Source organism: Stenella coeruleoalba (genome assembly GCF_951394435.1).
Source record: "Stenella coeruleoalba genome assembly, chromosome: 1".
In the NCBI taxonomy this organism is placed as follows: Eukaryota; Metazoa; Chordata; class Mammalia; order Artiodactyla; family Delphinidae; genus Stenella; species Stenella coeruleoalba.
In genome coordinates, this window is record NC_137169.1 from 15,591,578 (window position 1) to 15,608,626 (window position 17,049).

A 17,049-nucleotide genomic window follows, 5' to 3' on the forward strand; every position below is an offset into this window, starting at 1 on the left:
AGAGCATAGGTCCTCCTCAGCCCTGCCCTTGAGGACGGGTGGCCCAGGATGAAGGATTACCTGGGCATCTGATGCTGAGTGCTACTATGTGCTGGGTGCTGTGTGAATCTTCCCAACAACCTTCGAGGTAGGAGCTGCATTAACCCCACTTCACAGATTTGGAAACTGAGGCCTGAAGAAGTGAAGGGACTTGCTCAAATCCATAGAGCTAGGAAGTGAAGGAGCTGGGATTTGAATCCAAGCCTGCCAGCCTCCAAACTTTGCCTTTCACGAGGCTGACTCCCTGCCAACCAGCACACCAGCCTCCTTCTCCCTACACCCCACCAGGGATGGCAGAAACCCAACAGAAGTTGGGAGAGCCCAACGCAAATCCAAACTGGACGCACTTGCCCTCCAGGGATGGCCTTGCCACTCCAGCTTCTTTCCTATCACCTGAGCCCAACCCACGGTAGCCTCCACACCACCTTTTCGCCTCACAGACCAAAGCTACCGTTCCCGCCTTCCCATCTGCAACGAGCAGACAAAAAGCAAGCTCCCTGGAACCAAAGCCGAGAAAAGAGAGTGAGACACAGGAACAGTTCTTTTATTGTACATTGAAGAAATAGCCCTGTGTGCTGGTTAAAGGTGCAACATACAGAATATTGAATTAAGAAAAGAGGCAACAGGGGAGGGAAAGGAAGAAACCTCTTGAGGTCCAAAGTTGCAAACAAAAAAAACGGGAAAAGATTCCTCACGCAAGAGGCATTTTTGCAAATACCATGCAAAACAGGCAGCTGGTGTGCCCTAAGAGAACCCCTATAAATAACAGAAAAAGACACTCCAAGCATTCCTTTACATGAACTCAGAGCACAGGGAAAAGAAAAGAAACCAAAATGCCTTTTGGCATTTCAAGATATTTGGCACTCTTGTGATTACATTTTTTTACAGTCCATTAAAGAGAATAAACCGACACAATATTAGAGAAAAAAACAGGCTGCTCACACAACAGACTGCAGGAAGAGGTTAGAAAAAGCTCAAGCATTTTTTTTTCTTTGTTTTTTTTGTGGTTTTTTTTTCCTGACATATAAAATGTGTTCATTTGCATTAACTTGGGCAAATAGCTCGCAGCAACAAAGAAACACAAGCTTTACAATTCATTTTAAAATAAAACGATGATTATTTTCTAGGTATGATTCCTTAGAAAAGTTCTCGTCTTGTTTTAAACACATTCTTGATAACTTCAAAAGATGACCAAAATAGAATGCAATATCTATAGAGATCATTTTCTGATTTTTTTTTGTACATCCAAGGATAACAACATAAAAAAATAAAACTGGACAGCATTTCACATCCAAGTGCACAGAATCATTTTTGCAAGATTAAATAATGTAAACATTGGGAACAGCCAAATCAGCGAAGAATGCCAACACCTCAAAACACCCGGTGTTGCTGCTTCATTATTTAAGTGGTTCAAAAACCAGATCTATAATTGCGCAATATTCACTGTATAGAAAAAGAAATGGATATTAATTTTGACAAATAGCTGCAACTGAGACTTCTCTGTTTATTTCTTTATGTATATATATATATATATAGTGATTTTTTTAATTTTTAAAAATTTCTTTTTAATTTTTATCTTTGCAAAGAAGCCCAGAGCCTTCTTCTCACGCCTCATCTGTCTCCCGGCCTGACACGAGATACAGGTTGCTGATTTCATCGTGGGTAGCAAGCTAGTAATAAATTTCAAAGTGCTTTCTCTTTTCATGCTTTTTGCCAATAACTGATATCGCCGTTCTCATTCTTATTCTCTCCCTTAACTCATTGTCTTTAGGGGAGTTAGACACCAGGAGGTGCCTTGTCTGTCATATTTTTCAGCACGTCATCAATCCTATCATCTTCAATAACAACTGCAAGAAAAGGGGGAGAAAAGGAGAGGTGAGCGCTCTTGGGCCTAGCCAGGGGTCCCTAAGTTTCGCTTTACGCCCGGGTCGGAGGGGCGGGTAGACTGAGGAAAGGAGAGGGAAGGGGTCTCCACGCGTGCTAACACAGCCCCCATCCTCTTCTGCTCGGCCAGGGGTCCCTCTGCTGCTTTCCTCTCAACCACTCCCCCTCCCCCAGGCCGCGTCCCAGCATGGTCCTGAGAAGAGGAAGCGAAGAGAGCACAAATCCCGCAGCCCTGGTGGCAGCCTAGGCGCGCACCGGCCTGGTCCTCACCCCGGCCCCCACCCACCCTGGAGGGCGCATTTATTTGGAAAAAAGGCTCCTGGGCGGGAGAGGGAGGGGAGGGAGGAGCCACGGGCTCCGGGCCTGGGATCCTCCCGGGTGCCCCGAGCGCAGCGCCGGTAGCCGAGGCGGGGTGCTGAGGTGCGCTGAGCGAGGAGGGACGCCAGGGGCCGGTTGCACAGCGCGCAGCCCGTCGGGGATTCTGGCCTCGCTTGGGCCGGGAGCCCCCCTCCGCGCTGCCAGCGGGCCGACTTGGCCTCTCCGCACTCGCAGCTACAGAGGTCGGAGCCTCCCTTCGCTGCCCGCCGGCGGCTCCCCCGCCTCTCCGCATCTGCCTCTCTGCGTCCTTCACCTCTCTCACTATCTCTACCTAGCCTCGCCTTCCTCGGTCCCTCCATCAGTCTCCCGGCGCGACGGTCACCTGTCGAGGTCTCTGGGCCTCTCTCTGTGTCCGGGGTGTCGGTTGCCCTCATTGTTTCAGCTGCTTTTCTGTCCTCCCCAGACTTGCGTTCCTGGCTCGCTGTCTTTCCGGCTCTGACTCTCTCTCTCCTTAGCTTTGTCTCGGTCTCTGCCCATCTCGGCCTCCCCGCTACTTCCCCCCTCCGCCTTCCTCCCTATCTCTGCGTCTCAGTCTCTCACGGCAGCTATCGGTCTTTCTCATTGTCCCCGCGCCTCTGGAGCTCCTCTTAGAGCCCCCGCGCGTCCCAGTCTCTACGGGGCTTTTCTAGCTCCTGCGCCGAGCGCCCAGGCTCGGCAAACCCCCTCCCCCTGCCAAGGAACAATGAAAAGCCGGTGTGATCCGAAAGCCCCTCGCCTTCCCCGCCGGAACCAGCCCTTCCCCACGCCGTCCCCGGGGAGCCCTAGGACTCCCCCCACCCCGGGTTGTAGATCGAGTTCAGCTGCTACTACACTGCGCAAAAGGGGCGCAAAAGGGGCGGGGGCAGGGTATAAATCAAAAAATCAAACTTTGGGAACCGGGATATAACCTTTCAGTCCCTGCTGCAGCGAGATGCAGCCACGCCCCCTGGGTGACCCCAACGAGGATCTAGCTGAGGGGGAGGGGTTCCCGAGGCCAGCCGGAGCTGAACCCGCAGTGCGGGATCCCCCCCCCCCGGTCCAATTCTGCGCGATGAGATGTTAGTGGGTCGGAACGGGCTCCCGGGTGCGGGAAAACCCCGCAAACCTCCGCCAGGCCTGGGTGCCCGGAAAACGGGTGTCGGAGGAGGTGGCCGCGAACTCACCCCGCTTGCTCCGGCCGATCTGGCCCAGCTTGGGCGGCCGCTTGTTCTGCCCGGCGCCGAAGAAGTTGTTGGTGTCCTGCAGGCGGCAGGAGAAGATCTGGCCCACGTCGCCGCCGTCGCCGTAGGGGCTCAGCTTCTCGTCGCCGTAGGGCAGCACCTCCGACATGGTCGCGTCCGGGGGCTCCGCGGCGGCACCTCCTCCGCCCGCGTCCCCGCCCGCGGCGGACAGGGTCAGCGGCGCTGGGGCCGGGGACGGCCGGCCGAGGACCGCCCGCGGGCTGCGGCGGCGCTGGCGCCGGCGAGAGGCCGGAGGGCGCCGCTGGGGCAGGAGCGCGCAGCCGGCCCGAGCGACCCCGCGAGCGCCCGAGGCTGCGCTGCGCTGCGCTCCGGCTCGGCGGCGCGCGAGTGGCTGCTGCTCCGGCAGAGGCGAGCAGGACTCACATCCTCGGCGCGCTCGGGCGCTGGGCTGGGGCCGGGCCGGGCGGGGCCGTGAGCCGGGGGAGGAGGCTGTGCCAGCGAGCCCCGAGGGCGCGGGGCCGAGGAGGGCGCACCCCGGGAAGCCGGGCAGGCCGGTCCGGCGGCGAGTGCGGGCGGCGGCGGCGCTGGTTCGGGGAGGCTGACTGGGGAGCTGCGAGCGGCTGGGCTGCGAGGGGTGGAGGGGGAGGGGAGCGAGGGTGGAGGGAGGGCACGGGTGGGGGGTGGGAGAGAAGCCCGGAGGGAGGGAGGGGGAAGAGAGAAACCGAGAGGGAAACGGGGAGAGAAGCAGAGACACTGAGAGAATGAGAGGCAGGGGAATCGACCGAAAGAGAGAGAGGAAGGCAAGAGGGAAGAGAAGAAAGGGCGGAGGGAACGACTAGATCAGGATCGGAGAGGGAGAGCGGAGAAAGAGAAAGAGGGTCGGAGAGGGAAGGAGGAGAGTCAGAAGGAGGAGAAGGAGGCCGGGACCGAGAGCCAGCCAGCGGGCGAGCTGCGAGCGAGAAATGCCGGCCGCGGCGCGGAGGCGAGGCCGCGGGGGGCGGGGGGAGGCAGGAGGAGGGCGGGGCGGAGGGGACCCGGGCCGCGGGGACAGATCCCTGGAAGCCGAGCGACGTCACGGGGCAGCGCAGGCCGGCCCGGGCCGCGGCTAGCTTCCTGCCCCCGCCCCCAGCACCCGCGTCCCGCCCGCGCTGAGGGGCCCCCCGTGAGCCCCGCCCCGGCCCGGCGGCCTCCGGGCGCCGCCTCCTCCCGCGGGGTGTTTACCGGGTCCCGAGCCGGTGCGCGGCGGCTCCGCGCGGGACCTGCCACCGGCTCTGCCTCCCGCGGAGAGCTGGGGGGAGTGGGGATTCCGGGAGCGGGAAGGGGAACCTACGACGCACACGTGGGGAAGGACAGATGGATGCAGGTCTCCCCGGAGGCCAGATGCTGGGGTAGAGGTCGGAGGGCACTCGGCGACCCTCGGACACGGTCTCCCCCGCCGGCGCCAACCGGGGAACCCCTTGCCCCCATCACATTTGCGCCCCACTCTAGACTCTCAGGGCCCGGCCCCTTGGGCCTCACACCCTCCCTCTCCCACTCGGTTCGCCCTGGAAGGCCCTGCTCCCAGCCAGGTCTCTCGACTCGGGCTCCCGCGGGGCCTCGGGGTGGAGGCGGATGGGGGGTGGGGAGGGCAGCCCAGCCTCCCCGAGGAGCGGGGAGCGCCTTCTTACGCCGGCCTCACCAGGGATGCCCGGCTCTTGGCGTCCACTGCCTCTGCCGGGGACGTCCCGGGCCTGCAGCTCTCTGCCCCTGGGGACCTCCCTTCCAGCAACTGCCACGAGCCCTGGGGAGAGACTGAGGCTTCTGAGCAGAGGAGCGGGCTCTGGATCCCGGGAGGGAGACTGGGGCAACCCCAGGGTCCTGGGAGGCGCGTCTGCCGAGCAGATGGTAACTCCGAGGGGGCAAGGTGCGCGAGGAGGGCTCGTTATCCCCGCCCAGCGCCGATAGCACCTGCTCTCCCCCTGGAGACCGCCTTCACGCGGCAGGACCAGCCTGACCGCAGAAAGAGGCAGCCATCCCAAGGTCATGCAGTTTGCTGAAGGCAGGGCAAGGAAACACATCTTGGTCCCCTGGTGAGTCTCAACTGGCTCCACCAGCTGCCCTGCAAGGGGTCCCACCAATATCGAAAGAGCATCCTCAGGTTCACTCGCACCTTAAATCTAGGACTCTGGGTGAGTGGTGGGCTGGACGGAAGGGGGGAGGTGTTTTTTAGTGACAAAACATATGGTAGAGAGGCTGCCTGAGAGGAGCCAGCCCAGCCCCTCCCCCAAACTGTGTAAAGGGGATCCCAGGCCTCCAGAGGCCAGGCACCCTGGGGAGAGGCGAGGAAGGGGCTGAGAAACCGGGATGCAGATGGACTAGGCATGACCTTTGGATTCAGGCCTGGGTTTGAATCTCGGCCTTGTCATTTGCTAGCTGTGTGACTTTGGGCAAGTCACATCCCTTCTCTGAACTTCCATGATCTCAGCTGTAAAATGGGACATGGGGCTAGCTAGCATCAGGCTCTCGGGGCCTGGCTGAGCAAGGAGGTGCACTAAACATTTGCGAAATGACTTAATGAGGGAGAAAGAACAGTAGCACTTCATTCATTCCCATTTCAGAGCCGTCAGAATTGGGAGGATCCTTAAGGAGGACCCAGTCCAGCCTCCTTCATTTAGAAATGGGGAAACTGAAGCCCAGAGAGGGTCAGGGGCTTTCTCCAAATCCCACAGCTTGTCAGTGGCATAAGCAGCAGGTCTCTGGCCTCCTTTGCTCCACTCCACAAGCAACCTGTCTCCATTCATTAAGGCTTTTCCAAGTGTTTGCTTTGAGGTTAACACCAGGCCAAGTGCTGCAAGAGAAAACAAAAGCGTAACAAGCAGGATGATTGTTACAAGAAGCTCTTGCATTTGTATCAGTCTTTCTATTCCTCCCCACCACACCCCAAAGCATCTTCACATCCATTATCGACCTTGCTTCTCAAAATAAACACCTTTTGAGGTAGAAAGAGGAGACAGTGCATGCCTGTTTAACCGTTAGCGGAAAGAGTATGTGACTTGCCGAGGTCACAGGCTACCGATGGAACCAGGAGAAGCCACTTTTCCCAGCTGTGATTCCGGGCCCCTATAGGGGACATCCCGCAGTGGTGACAGCTTGCAGGGCTGAGACCACTCCACTAATCTCACACTCCTCTGGCTCCTTCTTTACTGCCGAGTAACAAAGCAGTGTTCACGCTGAGTAGCTACCACAGTCCTCCTGTACTGAAGGTCCGCAGAAAGGCACAGAGAGGGCTGACGAATCCCTGCACACACAGCAACTGAGAGCAAAAAGAGAAGCTGGGTTTTACACCCCATCTGTTTGCATGTTTACCTTTCCTTGTTCCAAATAAGGTTAAAGGTGGCAGCACCACACCTTCCTAACTCAATACCCAGCCCCTTACCCACACATTCCTCTCAGGCACATGGCATTTTACTGTCAGAAAGGCATTACCATGACTGTTCCCTTCCTAGAGGCTCCCTTTAGCCTCCAGAAGTGGCAGGACTGGGACAGTCAGACCCATTTTACAGACAAGGTTCCTGAAGGCTAAGCGATGCCTCCAAGGGCACACAGAAGCTCTGCGAGGGAAAGTGTGAATCAGTATGGTATTCCTCCACCTCCACCCCTCCCAACTGTCTCCATTTCAGATGCCTCACTCGGTCCTCCATTTGTTCATCCTTCAGTGGGCCATGCTTTACTCTGGAGCCCTAGACCTGGATGCACTCACGTACCCTGGGGCTCCATCCCTGCCTTACCCCACAAAGCCAAGAGGCTGGCTGTGAGCCAGATGCCCAGGGCTGTGTTGAAGACGCCAGGTCCAGATGGAGGAACGGACCAAGTAAGGCAGGAGTGGAGACCACTTTCCCCACCACGCATCAAGGAAACCTGGTGGTACACAGTCTAGTGAAGTAGGCCAGGGTGACGGGGATGGCCTTCACTGGGCAGCCAAGATCAAATTCCTACTCTGTCATTTCCTAACTCTGTGGTTGTTTCGCCTCATCGTGCCTCAGTTTCCTCATCTGTCAAATGGGGGTAATAATGATTTCTACTCGGTGGTTTGTTTTAGGGAAGATTATACATGTATCGTGTGCCTGGCACACAGTAAGTCCTCAGTAAACATAGTTCTTATTATTACCTGTTGACTCTCTTTGTGACCTTGAATGAGCTGATTCTCGCCTCTAGGCCTCTGACTCTACATCACAAAATGGGAAACTTGGAGAAAAATCACATTTTTTTCAGCTGCAAAATCAACCAGATCTCTCAAATCTAAAGTAGATAAAACCTGTTTGAGGCAAAGGTGGGGGGGTTTCTCCTTCAAACCTCACCTGAAATCTCCTTTACCAAACCCTGGGACTCTGCAGAATTGAGAACCACAGAACAGGACCATCTCTGTGAGCCCTTTCAGCACAGATGTTCCAGGGTTAAAAATACATATTTGCAAGGCCCTGCTGTGCCCTGAACCCTGCACTAGTGTCGATGGGATGGAAAAAGGGAAAGTCTGCCCCAGATGGGCCTCCGCATAAAACAGATGCTCCGCGTGCATTTGCTCCCCTTATTCCCTTCCCCTCTCTCCTACCCAGATGGGGAAACTGAGTCACAGGCCATGGCATCAGAGGGTAATGGCGAGACTTAGAGAAGATGGTGGTGTCTCAGCCCTGGGTGCAGGGCATCTGCTGGCAGCTCAGGCCCAGTAACCCATGGGGCGGAGTGCTGGGAATGCTGAGCCTTGCCAGGACTGGCTCAGACCCTCGACGGCCCAGCAGGGGAGGCCAGGATGCGGTGTCATGGCAACGGCCAGCTGGTCACCTCCAGAGAGTCTAAGTGGCCTCCAGAAGGGTACTACCACTCTGAACCAGGCCAGATAAAAACCCACATCACCCCCACGCCTCTCACCTCGGGGACTGGAACCCGGGTGCAGCCCGTTCCCCACCCGCCTTGAAAGGCAAGGCTTCTGCAGCCCACCTCCGCACCACGCCTGTGTGCGTGCACACACACGTGCACAAACACACACAGTGAGAGAAAAGCATGTTAGCCGACTGGGGGTAGCTCAGACCTAGAAGCAAGAAACAACCCAAGAATAGTTCACTCACCTTCCCTACATTCAGCAAACAGTTGTGCAGGACTTTTGTGGCAGGCAGAGCCCTTCCCCCCAAAAGTTTGCTTTTTTTATTTAATTACCAAGACCCTTTCTTCAAATAAAATCTTACAAGGAACCTCCAGAGATAAAAAGTAGATAAAGGGCAAGCTGCTGGGGAGATAGGGGCTCAGGACGCCCCCCTTCGGGCCCCTCATACTCCCCAGAGGGTCTCCAAAGAATGCCCAGAGTTCTAGAAGCCTCCGCATGAAACCAGCCCTGGAGTTCATCTAGTCCCACCTCCTCCCGTCACAGGTGGGGAAAGGGGTGCCCATGGGGCGGGCTGGAGCCAGGTCTCCTGCTCAGGGTCTCACACCCCTGCTTCTCACTGTAGCTCGGGACTGTATCTGGAGGGAAGCTCCAGCCGCACACACAATCAATCAGTCACAAAATAAAAGGGCTTTTTTCAACGATGAAGTCTGCTGGGTTCCTTTAAACTAAAGAGGTCCGAGGGTAAATTTTTTAAAGATTTTATTATACCAATAACCCACAAAGTGAGAGTCCCATGAGCTCTTTAGGAAAACTTCAGAAATAGTGAGGACACCTGGGGGGAGCTGAGGAACTTAATCTCACCAGGACGTGAGAAGGGATCACCAGTGTCCCAACTGCACTGTCCTCCCCCCACCCCAGTCACTGCATGTCCTCACACAGAGGATGGCGGTGGGGTGTGGTCCTAGGACCTCTGAGAGACCAGCCCAGAACGAGCAGGTGGGAGGTGCTGGGGCTCCATGTCACCCTGGGAAGCAGTTGCCTCACTCAGGCCCAGGCCAGGAGGAGAGGAGAGTCGAGAGGCCGGGCACCATGGCCATGTCGGCATGACTCCGGCGGGGCAGGGGTGCAGACGAGGGCAGGTACAATGCTAGCCTCATGGACAAATGGTGGAGGCTCAGGAGGCTGGGGACCGTGGTCTGGCTCCAGAGCCTGGGCTCTGCATACCAGGTTTCTCCCACCCAGGCTCCCGAGAGGCCTGAAGTCCCCTGACTGAAGAGCCCCTGACCTCACCAGAAAATGAGCTAAGCAAATCGCGACTGCTAATGGGGACTAAGGAGGAACTGACTCCATCAGGCTCAGAAACGGTAGCCCTCTGACTGCCACTCTCCCACCCAGTCTCTATGAAGCGCTTCCCATGCCCCGGGAATACATATCCACGCTTGACAACCGCAGAAGGTGGCTGGGATTGTCATCTCTCTCTATATCCTCCTTAGGGGCTCTGAGGCCAGAGAAGTTGAGTGACAAGCCCAAAGCAGCACAGCCCAGGAGAGGCAGCAGGTCTGACTCCAGGCCGAGCTCTCAACTGTTGGGTGACACCACTTTCCTGAGGATACCTGGGAGTCAGGTGCGCAGAGACAAGCCTCTTCTAGTCTCTGCACCTCCACCTACCCACAGACTGAGGAGATGTAAATCACTGCCCAAGCCTCTTGCAGGCTGAGGACCTCTCTGGGGATCTAATGAAAGAGATGGATTCTCTTTCCCAGATACAGAAAATTGTGTGTGCAATTTCCAGCGGATCTCTGAACCCCAAAGGCCCTTCAGATAAAGAACGCAGGACTGGATCCCGTAAACGACACTCCCCACCAGTATCCTGTGACAACAGAAGAGATTTTTACACCTTAAACCCAGGCGCCCTCACCCTGACTCTCCCCCAAACCTGGGGTCAGACCTGTGTGGGCTCAACCCTGGACAGAACGACGTGGCCATTGACCTCTGAGCTCAGGTTCCCAGCGAGGGGACTGGACATGCTCTGGACCCTTGGGTTCCCACACGATGTTATTCAAGCACGTCCCCCACCACCACCACCACGGATGCAATATCATTTGACATCCGTGATAACCTGTAAGGTTGGCAGGGCAGAGAGGGGCATTTTCCCACTGCAGGGTGGGGAGAAGTCAACCCCAAACGAGAAAGATGAGCTGCCCGATCGGAAACAGAGCCAGGACCGAGACCCCAGTTCTCCCAAGGACCAGCTCAGAGCTCTGTGCGCTGGACCTGGTGACAGCAAGTGAGATGAGGGTAAAGCAGAAGTTCAATCCCAGCTCCACCCCTTCTTACCTGTGTGACCTCCAGGCAGTCACTTCACTGTCTGAGCCAGAATTCCTCTCAGCTGTAAAGTGGGGGTAACCAGATCAGCCTCAAGGGGAGATTGGGAGGATCAGATGAGATGCTGATTGGGTCACTAGGATAAGAGGAAGGGACAGCTTCATGCAGTGAGTCCCACTGCCCAAAGCCCTCCAGGGCCTGCGGGGGCCGAGAGAAGGGCTTTCTCTTCCTAGAAGAGGAACTTCCTACGTAGTAGGAAGGGTAGAAGCTGGGGGAGCGGCCACCGCAGGGCACAGAGGCCCTCCGCGCCCTGCCCCGCCAGCAGCTGGGCTGAGCAGGGGATCCGGAAGGAGGAGAGAGCCGTCTGGGAGGGTAGGAGCCAGGTGCAGGGGAGACAGATGTGAGGAGAGACAGACTCACAGACAGCATCCAACAGAAGGAGAGAAGCTAAAACAGCCTCAGAGAGGAAGACAGATCCACGCGCAGAGGAAGAAACTTTCGCACACTCAAAGGCAAGAGGCAAACAGCGGCAGATGAGAGGCAGAACTGCCAAGCAAAGCAGTTCCCGGTTCTCTTTCCTTGCCGAGAAGGGGACAGAGAAACTTGACACATAGGAGGGAGGGAGGAAGGCAAAACAGGGCAGAGGAGAGGACAGCAAGGGAAGCGGGCCGGGCTGGGAGAAGCAGGATTTCTCCACTAAGAGAAAGCTTCTGGGGAGAAAATCAAAATCTATGCCGTACAATTTTTTTAAGCCTCCTTTACCAGTGTGAAGTCATCTGGGTATTTTAAGAACATGCGATGCATTATGCATGTCTCATTTTTTGTTGAAAGAAATCATGGTTAGTATATTTAAAGATGTGAATGCCTGGAAAATTATAGGGAGAGAAATGCAGGATTCTTTTCCCCTGAGTTTTCTGGGTTTCTCAGAATTTTCACATCTGCACCTGGCTTCCTGGTGTGTTGGGCAGAGAAAGGAAGGAACCAGAGAGAACGTTCCTGCTTCTCCCCTTCCCAGCCTGTGCGCGGGACCTGGGATCAGCAGCCCAGGGTCCTTTTCAGGCTCTTCTCTCAGGCCTGTGCCCCACGCCTCAGGAGAGAGAAAATTGCACCCGCCCTTGGAAGCGCCACCTCAGTTTCTCCCGCAAGGCCTCCAACGGCCTCAACCATAGGAGTACAGCGCCACCTGGAGGTCGTGGTAGAGATTGCATCATGAGCGGGCTCCCATCACAAGCCCTGGGGCGGGGAAGGGCAGGAAGAAATGCAGACTGTGAGCCAACTTACTGCAAGCATGAATGAAGCCCCATCCTGTGAAGCACCTTAAACACCAGGGAAGACCATGGAAGGGGGAGGCTGAAGTTATGGCAATTTGGACGTTAATATTAGTATGACTTCATACGTATCCCGCTCTCCCCAGCCTAGAGACCATTCAGGTTCAAGACCCAAGGTGCCTGGTGCACTAGGTGCTTAATAAGTGCTTGTTGAGTTCAGCTGTGGCCCTCCAGGGTCACAGCCCAATCCTAGAGGAATCTGGATTTGAGGCACCTAATGTGAGGCAGTGGCTCTGGCAGGGACACAGGGTAAAGGTCGAGAGCTGAGGGCCCTCCCCCAGGCCTGGGCAGCCCCTCTGGCCAGTGCCAGTGTCCCTGGCTTGGCCTCACGTGCCCCATTCTCGGGGAAGGGAAATGCCAGGTCCCTCGGCTGGTATCTGAAGAACAATAAGGCAGCAGCTGCAAGAGAAATGACTAATGAGCACCCCGGGGAGCGATTCAGGACATCGTACATGGAAACTTAGCTCATTCAAAATTGATAAGTTAACACTATCTAATTAGAGAGAAAATGTGCTGATCTCCCGGGCTTTCCGGGAACGTGGCTCTGAGTCTGCGGCAGGCAGCTCGCCTGAAGAGGGTCTTCATCTCAGGGCTTCGAAACTGCTCTCCCTCCTTCCTCATCCACTCGCTGTGTGACAGACATGCAAAATGGCAGAGCTGAGTGGAGCCTTGGGGAGCGTCTAATCCAATCTGCTCCTTTCACAAACAGAAGTGAAGCCTAGAGTGGTTACATCACTCCATTAAGATCACACAGCAACAGAGCCAGGACCCGAGAGAAAGGCAGCCTCTGGGCTCCCAGTCCGGACCATTTACCACCACGCAATGATGTTGTCCTGACTTTCCTGTGTAGAGCCCTCAAAGCTCTGGGCAGGTCATTGGACGTGATGTTTCTCTTACACAATCCATCTTGGATCTGGGCCCTCAGAGAGGCCCTTCCCTTGTTCCTTACAACCAAGCCATGGCCCTCATCTCCGGTCCAAAAACCAATTCCCACAGGCAGCCTCCCAGGATTGCTGGCCCCACATCCACTATCTCATTCGTTGGTTTTCTCATTCATTCCATGTACTTTCAGTGGTTAAGGGCTCGGGCTCCGGAGTCAGACTGCCTGGACTTAAATCCTGTCTTTCTTGGGTGCTCGAGCAACTTGACCTCTCTGGGCCTTGACTTCTTTTTCCTTAAAGTAAGAATAATACAAACACATAGCTCACAGTGAGGATTAAATGACATTGATCGCGTCCAGTCTTTCGCCGGTACCTAGCAAAGAGCAAGCCCTAATGTTAGCTCTAACGAGTATAGAGTGATGACCTAAAAAAATTGTGCTGGAGCAGAAATAAGATACAGTTCCTGCCCAAGACATGGGTTCAGAGCAGGAACAGGACTGAATTATGGAATCTCAGGGAAGGGGCACCTAACCCCGCCTGCGTGGGGAAAGTCAGGGAAGGGTTTTCTGAAGAGGACACCTAAAGCTGAGTTTTGAAGGGTGAGGAGATGTTAGCAAGGTCAAGAAAGGACCAGAATGCCAGGGGCAGGACTCGGCAATAGCAAAGGCTAGGAGGCAGGAACAGCAACGTGTTTAAGGAAGCTCATCGGCTCGGTGTGGCTGGAGCCACAAGTGTGAGAGAGACAGATGTGGAGAGGCTTGGAGAGGTGGCCAAGGGCTGGGTCACATGCATTCATACGCCTTGCAGGAACCAGGGCTGGACCCTGGAGGTGACAGGGAGCCAGGGGAAGGACTTCAAGCAGAAGAGGGACGTGGTCACATTGGTGTTTTAAATAGATCATTCTAGGCTCTGTGGGGTAGGTGTTCTCTGTTTGGCTCCCCTTCGGCAAGGATATCCTGCCCTTGGTTGCTTTATTTTGAATGGTCAGGGAATCTGCTCTAACCAGGCTAATCTCAAAGGCCATCCCAGCTGCGACATTCTGTGAACCACAAACACTCCAACAGCCGAGAGGCACCCATCCGACCCGTGGGGCTTAGTCGTTTTCAAACAATAAGGACACAGTAAAAGACAATTCTCAGGGCTTCCCTGGTGGCCCAGTGGTTGAGAGTCCACCTGCCGATGCAGGGGACACGGGTTCGTGCCCCGGTCCAGGAAGATCCCACGTGCCGCGGAGCGGCTGGGCCCCTGAGCCATGGCCGCTGAGCCTGCGCTTCCGGAGCCTGTGCTCCGCAACGGGAGAGGCCGCAGCAGTGAGAGGCCCGCGTACCGCGAAAAAAAAAAAAAAAAATTCTGAGCGAGGGCAGGGACTGCATCATTTGTTTCTGCACCCCAGGCACGGAGCACACAGTTAGCCAATGGCTCTGAGGTGAACAAATGCCCGGCAAGGGTACCAACCTGACAGCCGCTGCCTCTGAGCGTTCGCGAGGCCCTGCGGGACCATCCCCAGCAGATCTGTCCACACCCAGCCTAGGACCAGGGCTGCAAAGGGTGTCAGAGATTGGCCTGGTTTGTCACGTTGTTTGCTGTTTGAATTTCCCATCACCGTTCTGAATGACTTAGGATTCCAGAGAGCTGCCTCCTGGCTTCTGCTCCACCAGGATAAGCCTCAGCCTGCGGTCTACAGAACCAGGGGATGTGACTCGTGACTGTCAAGGTGCTGACTGGCTTCAGTTGTTGCTTGAACAATTTCCCCTCTTAGCCTCTCAGCTTCAATGTGACTAAAGGCAAAGGGCTTTATAGTCAGACCTTGATAGCCTTGAGCAAATCACATAAGCTGTAAAAAGGGGTGATATAGCCTCCCCTGCTGGTTCGCCCTAAATCTTAGAAACATACTTGATACCTGGAGAGTCTAACATTGCCAGGCTCATGACTATGCATGGCTGTAGGCAAAACGTAACCCTGCTGGACCTCGCCGTTCTCACTTGTAAAACAGGGGGAACAATACCCACTTTGCAGGACTGCAAGCATTCATGCTTATCAAGTGCCTCGCACAGAATTTCAAAACACCAGGAGCAATTACTCAAGAGATCCCTGCCTAATGCTGTCTGCCTACGATTAGAGGCTGAGCATAAGGGTTGAGTCAAAATTCACAACAACCCCACGGTCAGTTCCTTGTCTCCAAGTCACCTCCCACCCCCAGCCTCAGTCCCACGGATCGGTTTAAGCCGCTTCAACCCTGCTGGTGATGAGGTTCCTTAAATGCAAGGTGGGAACTGGCACGGGTGATGGAGAGCATGGGGCAGTCTCAGTCCAGCCAGGCTAGGACCGAGTGTGGACCTCAGATCCGGAATCCGGGTACGTGTGTGTTCGTGTTCCCAACCAGCTGCCACTTCCTGAGGCAGAGACAGTGTGCTGCTCCTGTCTCCCACGATGGGTAACTCAACTCCACTTGGAGGAACACTCCACACAGAATTGTTCTGCCCAGGATTTGAGTCACACCGGGGTAAGGGCAGGCTGCCTTTGCTGCTTTTCCATCACATGATCAGATCTACTCATGGAATCTAATGCCAAGGGCTGAACTCTGACAGATTAGTACACAAGCCCGCCACGTCCCCACACACAGGCAGCTCATTCATCCTCTAAAACCTGGACCCTTTTTCAAAGTGTCTGCTGAAAGGACACAGGAAAACGGCAGACACTTTGACATGCTCAGAGGTCAGCCCCATCAGTCCCCCCTCTCCCTGCCCGCTCCCTGCCACCTATGTGTAAAGCCAGGGTCTTACCGCCTCCCTGGACAGGACTCACTATGGGCAAGTGGGTTCGCATGTCCGCCTCCTCCTCCAGTGTGGCCTCGTCCACTGACGTGGGGCACCAGCACCTTGTGGGGCGTTCCCGTGAGCACTGAGGGACCCGTTAGCCCCACCGCCATGAGGAGGGTCAGGGGTCTGAAGCAGCTGGGAGTTTAAATGTGGACCCCACCCCCACCCCCACCCTTACTTGCTGTGTGTCCTTGAGCCAGTGAACATCCCCCCTCGGACCTTGCTTCCTCATCTGTAGGATGAGATGCCATGAGAGACTGCAGGGTCTTGTGAGCATCGACTTACAATGAAATTAAAGTCTGAAAGAGCATCCGGTACATATGGTAGTGTCCTCCCTGCTGTCCCCAACACCCGTCCCATTCTCCCAGCAGGTGAAATCCCACTGCCTGTGTTCAGGACGTCAGCACAGATGTCTTCAAAGACGACTCTCAGCGAGGCCAGGCGTGACCTGCGGGCACGTCTCCGGGGTGGCCCTCTCTCAGGCTGACCGGAGACCCCCCAGCACCCCCCAGCATCCCCCACGCCTCAGCATCACCAAGCTGCACCACCTTGCAGCCAAGGAAGGACGCACAGAGGCCTCCAGGTCCCCAGCTCATTCCACCATAACAGGATTCAAGGCCACCCCAGGGCAGCTTCAGCCTAGCCGCTGAACTCTCGTTCCAAGCAAGAGGCTGACACGTGGCTATAACGTCTTTTATTTGTGCCGTCCATGCTGGACGCGCAGAGAACCGGCGTCAGCCCCCTGAGAGCACCCCCATCTCCCCCGCACAACGGAGGATCGGGCATGGATATTCAAAGCCACGGAAGGGAGAGAGGAAAGCGCCGTGCACGTGGCCTTGGACACTCAGAGGTGGTGAGAGAGGCTTCCCCACTTCTCCACACTCACAAACTCGAGCGGGACAGCTGAGGGGTGAGCAGGCCTGTGAGAAGGACGGTGTGATTACACCCACGGGATGTGAACTTTCCAGGGGTGGGCCGGGGGGCCGGGAGAGGCTCTGCGCTCAGGATGCCGGCTGCTTCTCTTCCGTGGGGGCTGCCTTGGAGAGGAGCTGGGAAAGCCCGAGGCTGGGGCAGCAGTGCCCTTACTGCTTCCTCTGGGAAAACCAGAGCCCTCAGCCCGCTCAGGCCTCGGGAGTTCCAAGCCAGGGCGGACGCGTGCTCCGGTGGCCCTCTCGTTAGGTCCGTAGTGGCCCCAGCAGGGCTGCAGCTAAGCGGCCCCATCCTCACTGCCACAGGGATCACTGAATGGGCACTGGTCCAAGTACCCCCGCAAATGACCTCTCTCCATTCTCTGACCAGAGTCCCGCCCTGTCAGGCAGGGGGCAGATGCAGGATTTCACTTCCTTTTGTCCTGACACACGTGTGCACACGTGTAGG

The 17,049-nt window shown here is 56.1% G+C and overlaps 1 protein-coding gene across 1 annotated transcript; it reads right to left on the reverse strand.

Annotated features, from left to right (window-relative positions):
- Positions 1 to 609: 609 nt before the first annotated feature.
- On the reverse strand, positions 610 to 4,252 carry CAMK2N1 (calcium/calmodulin dependent protein kinase II inhibitor 1). Its single transcript, XM_079914587.1, has 2 exons — positions 3,444 to 4,252; positions 610 to 1,886 (listed from the first exon to the last, which is right to left on the reverse strand). Exons 1-2 carry the CDS (start codon positions 3,607 to 3,609, stop codon positions 1,816 to 1,818), a joined length of 237 nt encoding a protein of 78 aa, XP_079770713.1. The 5' UTR covers positions 3,610 to 4,252; the 3' UTR covers positions 610 to 1,815.
- Between the last annotated feature and the right edge of the window lie 12,797 nt (positions 4,253 to 17,049).

Bases quoted from the DNA above. Each gene is read 5' to 3' on its own strand.
- CAMK2N1 (XM_079914587.1), bottom strand. From the start codon at position 3,609: ATGTCGGAGGTGCTGCCCTACGGCGACGAGAAGCTGAGCCCCTACGGC. The intron at 1,887-3,443 runs GTGAGTTCGCGG...CTTTTCTTGCAG, and splicing joins GATCGGCCGGAGCAAGCGGG to TTGTTATTGAAGATGATAGG.